This window comes from Sinocyclocheilus anshuiensis, unplaced genomic scaffold (assembly GCF_001515605.1).
Source record: "Sinocyclocheilus anshuiensis isolate Anshui unplaced genomic scaffold, SAMN03320099.WGS_v1.1 scaffold360, whole genome shotgun sequence".
Taxonomy (NCBI): Eukaryota; Metazoa; Chordata; class Actinopteri; order Cypriniformes; family Cyprinidae; genus Sinocyclocheilus; species Sinocyclocheilus anshuiensis.
In genome coordinates this window covers 144,826-150,403 of record NW_015558556.1, presented here as the reverse complement: position 1 = coordinate 150,403, position 5,578 = coordinate 144,826, and the positions used below count along the sequence as shown (strand labels likewise).

The window sequence follows — 5,578 nt, the reverse complement described above, 5'->3', positions numbered from 1 at the left end:
ACGGATTCCTCAGGATGAACGGCTACAAAGCTGCATGACTTGGCAAAGTGCTGGCAACAAATACTCTGAAAGGAACCTACAAGTTCATCAAAACTTCATGGTCTTGGGTGTCCCCAGAATGTGTTTGTGAAGTTTCAGCTCAAAATACCCCACAGATCATTTATTATAACATGTATAAAATTTCATTTTTGGGGCCTGTCTAAAAATGAAGCAGTCTTATTATGAGTCTGGCCCCAAAAGTACAAAGATACTTTGTACTTAGCTCGGCTATCAAATAAACAACAGGCATTAAATACAGTCAGTGTTGAGAATCGGAGAAGAACATCATGTAATTGGGTTGCTTGCTGATGATGTAATTATCTATCTTCGGGAGCCAAGGACTTCTCTCCCTGTATTTGTGAACCTACTGTTAGAGTATTGGAAGTTATCTAGATATAAAATAAATGTTTCAAAAATGTGTTTTTTCTAACATTCTAACATTGAATTTTTTCCCCTTCACAATCAATCAGGCAAACCTATAACCTAAAATAGGATGCTAAAAATATTAAATATCTTGGGGTAATTCTGACTAAAAAACAATCAGAACTCTACTGTAAAAATTATAATATCATTAATAAAAACATTTAAAGAGATATTGAGAGATGGTCAACTCTACCTATGGAATTCAGTTCAGGGCTTGGGACTGGACAATTTTAAGATTTGTCTGGGAAGGGAAAAAAACTCAAATAAAATATACAACATTGCAGCTAACAAAACACAAAGGAGGACTAGCCTTGCCAAATCTACTGGAATATTTATACACAGCACAAATTAGGTCTTGTGTTTGCTGCATGTTATACTAAATGGAAAAATGTAGAACATGCAAACCAGGGTTTGCCTATACAGTGTCTTTTAGGTGACAAAGAAAAATCATTGGCCCTAAAAAATAACCTAGATCAAATAACATTTACCACACTTGAGGTGTAGTTTAAATTAGTCGAGCAATGAAAAATGGCATTCTGCTTGTAAGGCACAACATTCAATTACCTGTTCACGGAGGTGGAAAGAGTTTGCATGGAAAAATCTGGTGGTAAAAGTAAACAATTATCCAAATCACAACTATGCTGGAGGATGTGTGGTCAGATCGATGTTGACCAGCTTCATATATTCTTGTGTTGTGCAAAAATACTACCTTTTTGGAACATGGTCTTGTTAGAGTTTAAAAAGATTTTAGGATATGGAATACCAAGAGATTTTACAACACTGTATCTTGGAAATTTTGCAGAAATTGTGTTGAAAGAGGATGTGTATCTTGTGGAGACGGGATGAGGAGAAGAATTGTTGAATAAAGCCGTTTTTTTTTTAAATCCCTATCTGAACCTTTATTGCCATACCAGATGTTTACTTCATTTACTTACCCTATATGTGCTTATTGAAAGACAATAAAGCTAGTTATTTTTAGTTTTAGTTTTCTTTCTGCACAAAAAGTATTCTCGTAGCTTCGTAAAATCACGGTTGAACCCCTGATGTCACATGGACTATTTTACTGATCTCCTTGCTACGTTTCTGGACCTGGGAACATTACAGTCGTGTTGCTGTGTCTATGGCGGGTCAGAGAGCTCTCAGATTTCATCAAAAATATCTTAATTTGTGTTCTAAAGATGAACTTGTGGGTTTGGAACGACATGAGGGTGAGTAATTAATGACAGAATTTTCATTTTTAACTAATATTAAATGGTTTGCATTTTGGAAATTTCCATTTTACATCACTCTTTTTCAAGGTTAAACTTACACTTTGCGCTCTGCTTCTGTGAACAGAAAACACTGGCTACTTTAATTTGATTGGCCATCTGAATTATTTTTGACATTGACGAGTGTTGTTAGCGACACACATCTGTAGACTAGCACAGGTTAATTCTCACACTTTTAATACTATTTATAACTCCTAACAGGCTGTGTGACAAGTCAAGTCACCTTTATTTATATAGCGCTTTTAACAATACTGTAGCAAATTAGCTCTATAGAGAAATTATTATATCGATTAATTACAATTATTTATATCAGCTGCATAGTAACTGTAGCAGAATTAAATTGCCATCAACTAATCTGTTCGTCCAGCGAATATTCAGTGTAAGTTCATATCTACTCTAAGGATATTTTAGTGGCCACAGAAAATACCTTCCTACAGTATTAATGCATTAGAGCATGCAGCTAGAATCAAAATCGTAAAGGGACATTATTCACAAGCAGGACCAGAGACTCATGTAATTTGTGCACAAACGTTTTATTAACTAAACGCTAACACACATAACTAATCTAAAACAAACATACAATCACTCATACAGGGGAAAGGGCAAATGGGGCTTGATGGATGAAACCATCAGGAAAACCAGAGAATGAAGTTATGAAAAGAGCCGTTTATAACGGGGGCTACAGCTTATACTAAACCTCTGTTTCGTTTAATTAAATGTACGATACTTGCATTGCCTTGGTCATTGACGAACGTCCGGATGCAGTCTCGGATGAAAGTCTTGATGGTTTCAAGGTTTTGGACTTGCGATCACGTTCTTCTGGGTTTGAAGAGTGATGAATTCCAAAGATGTTCTGACTTGATGGTGATTGGGAGTTTCTTCCCAGGTAGGAAGTGAAGAAGAGCTAAGAGAGACATCTGCTGATATCCGAGGATCTTTGGTGAATGCAAAGTCAAGGCCGAAGCCTGGCACACTTAAGGGTTCCAGGAGAGTTCTAGCTCACATCCTCATCTTCTCAGAATCTAAAAGAAGCTAAAAGTCTGTGTGTCAAGGCCTGCCAGGCGCGGTTGTGCCAGCTCTGGGACTTAGTCCTCAGAAGACGAGAAGGTGATGAGAGACGAGTGAAGAGACTAAAAGCTAGGTGGGCCACTGAAGTGAGGCCTTTTAAGTTCTGTTGAGGTCACACCTCTCGGGGGTCAAAGAGCCAATGGTGACTTGCACTTCTGGAGGGAAAGTTTACGACTCTTTGTCTCCGAACATGGTAATTTGCATATGTAACTGGATTGGATGTTGATATACAAACTATTAAAGATTCTTAGAACATAATACGTTGCATATGTACCAACATATAATATACACTCATTTAGATCATCAAATGTGTCTATGAATTAATGAAAGAAGTCGTTTCCTATAGCAGTATGTGTCGTTTAAGAGAGAATCGAGTAGGAGGAAGATTCTCTCTACATACTTTTAGGTCGTAAAGTTTATCTGATCTGGCTGAGGTGTCCTGGTTGCCATGGTAACCAGGGGCCTGGGGTCCTTCACTGACATCCTGGCACTCAGTACGTTTATTGGGTGAGGGGTCTGTGATTATTTGTTAATCTAATGAATAATTGATTTGTTAAATTTAATGAACAATTGTGTGTTGGATTGGTCCAAATGCTATAATACAGATTGTGTCAAAACATCTTTACAGTATTAAATAGGTAAAATAGTGTGTAGCAATGCAAAAGGACAAAAGTAAACACTCAATTTTCAGTTAAAGTCATTTCATTATTTAATTCAGTGATGTCTTCGTCCCGCTCAGTTCAGTTTAAACAGTATCTGTGCAATCAAGTCGTCGATATCACTGGAAATTAAGTGTCCCCAACGAAGCAAGCCAGAGGAACCAAAACTCCATCGGTGACAGAATGAAGAAAAAACCTTGGGAGAAACCAGGCTCAGTCGGGGGCCAGTTCTCCTCTGGCCAGACAAACCTGCAGTTCAATTCCAGTCTGCAGCAAAGTCAGATTGTGCAGAGGACCTCAAAATGAACATTGGTATGCAGTTTTCTCTATTGGTTGCCGTCCCCTGGTCTAAATTAAAGGGTGTCTGCTTAATATTTGAAACTATAGCAAAGAAGATGGTCAGGTGAAGAATAAAAAGGTAAAGTATAAAATAAAATAAAAAATACAGATTGAAAAAAAAGTAGTCAAAAAGTTAAATCAGATGAAGCTCACTTTCAGCTGTGGTGTGAGAAAGTAACATTGTTTTCTAAAAGATAAACATTTCCTATTGCCTCCTTTTTCTAAACCTCTCGTCACACTGTGGAAATCAGAATTATCTTTACAGAGTGAGTTTGCAAATGCCGTTTCAGGTCTGTGTGATACGTGAAACTCTTTTCACACTGGGGACACTTGTAAGGCTTCTCTCCAGTGTGAGCTCTAATGTGAATCCTAAGGTATCCTTTACTTGTAAAGCTCTTTCCACACTGAGGGCAGGTGAAAGGTTTCTCTCCAGTGTGAATTCTTATGTGCTCTTCCATCTTTACTCTTTGTGTGAAACTCTTTTCACAGTGAGGGCATGTGTGAGGCTTCTCTACAATGTGATGTTGTACAGGATTCTGAAGGTGATTTCCGTCAGTGAAACTTTTCTCTCCAGAGTGAATCCTCATGTGATGCTTAAGGTTTCTTTTATATCTGAAACTCTTTCCACACTGACCACAATCAAAAGGATTCTCTCCCTTGTGAATTGCCATGTGACCCTTAAAAGTTTCTTTTCGTGTGAAGCTCTTCTCACACAGTTTGCAGCCGAAACGCTTCTCTCCAGTGTGAGTTTTCATGTGGACATTAAGGTTTTTTTTCTGTTTAAAACTCTTTCCACACTGAGGGCAGGTGAAAGGTTTCTCTCCAGTGTGAATTCTTATGTGCTCCTCCAGCTTTGTACTTTGTGTGAAACTCTTTTCACAGTGAGGGCATGTGTGAGGCTTCTCTACAATGTGATGTTGTACATGATTCTTAAGGTGATTTCTGTCAGTGACATCTAAACGTTTCTCTCCAGTGTGAGTTCTCATGTGGACATTAAGGTTTTTTTTCTGTTCAAAACTCTTTCCACACTGAGGGCAATTGAATGGTTTCTCTCCAGCATGGATTTTTAAGTGGATTTCAAGGCTCTGTTCTTCACTGAAACCTTTTCCACACTGTTGGCAGGTGAAACTCTTTTTCATGTGAACTCTCATGTGGCAATTCAGATTTCCTTTTAGTGCAAAACTTTTCCCACACTGAGGGCAGGTGAAAGGTCTCTCTCCAGTGTGAACTCTCAAGTGACTTTTAAGATCTCCTTTTACTGCAAAACTTTTCCCACACTGAGGGCAGGTGAAAGGTCTCTCTCCAGTGTGAACTCTCAAGTGACTTTTAAGATCTCCTTTTACTGCAAAACTTTTCCCACACTGAGGGCAGGTGAAAGGTCTCTCTCCAGTGTGAACTCTCATGTGAATGTTAAGACTTCCTTTTAGTGCAAAGCTCCTCCCACACTGTTGACAGGAGTAAGGCCTCTCTCCAGTGTGAATTCTCAAGTGACTTTTAAGATCTCCTTTTAGTGCAAAACGTTTCCCACACTGAGGGCAGGTGAAAGGTCTCTCTCCAGTGTGAACTCTCATGTGAATGTTAAGACTTCCTTTTAGTGCAAAACTCTTCCCACACTGTTGGCAAGCATGAGGCTTCTCTTTAGTGTGAACTTTCATCTGGACTTTAAGGTTCCTAGTTTCTGTTTCATGAGTCTGCGAGTCACTCAAAGATTTTTCCCCAGTCATGAAATCATGGCATTTCTCATACTGATCTTTCTCTTCCATTTCATTCAGTTCTTGACTC

General features: G+C 38.6%; 1 protein-coding gene across 1 annotated transcript; it reads right to left on the bottom strand.

The window, feature by feature from the left end:
* Positions 1 to 3,692: 3,692 nt before the first annotated feature.
* LOC107679415 (gastrula zinc finger protein XlCGF57.1-like) lies at positions 3,693 to 5,578 on the bottom strand. Its single transcript, XM_016474961.1, has one exon. It carries the CDS (start codon positions 5,557 to 5,559, stop codon positions 4,030 to 4,032), a length of 1,530 nt encoding a protein of 509 aa, XP_016330447.1. The 5' UTR covers positions 5,560 to 5,578; the 3' UTR covers positions 3,693 to 4,029.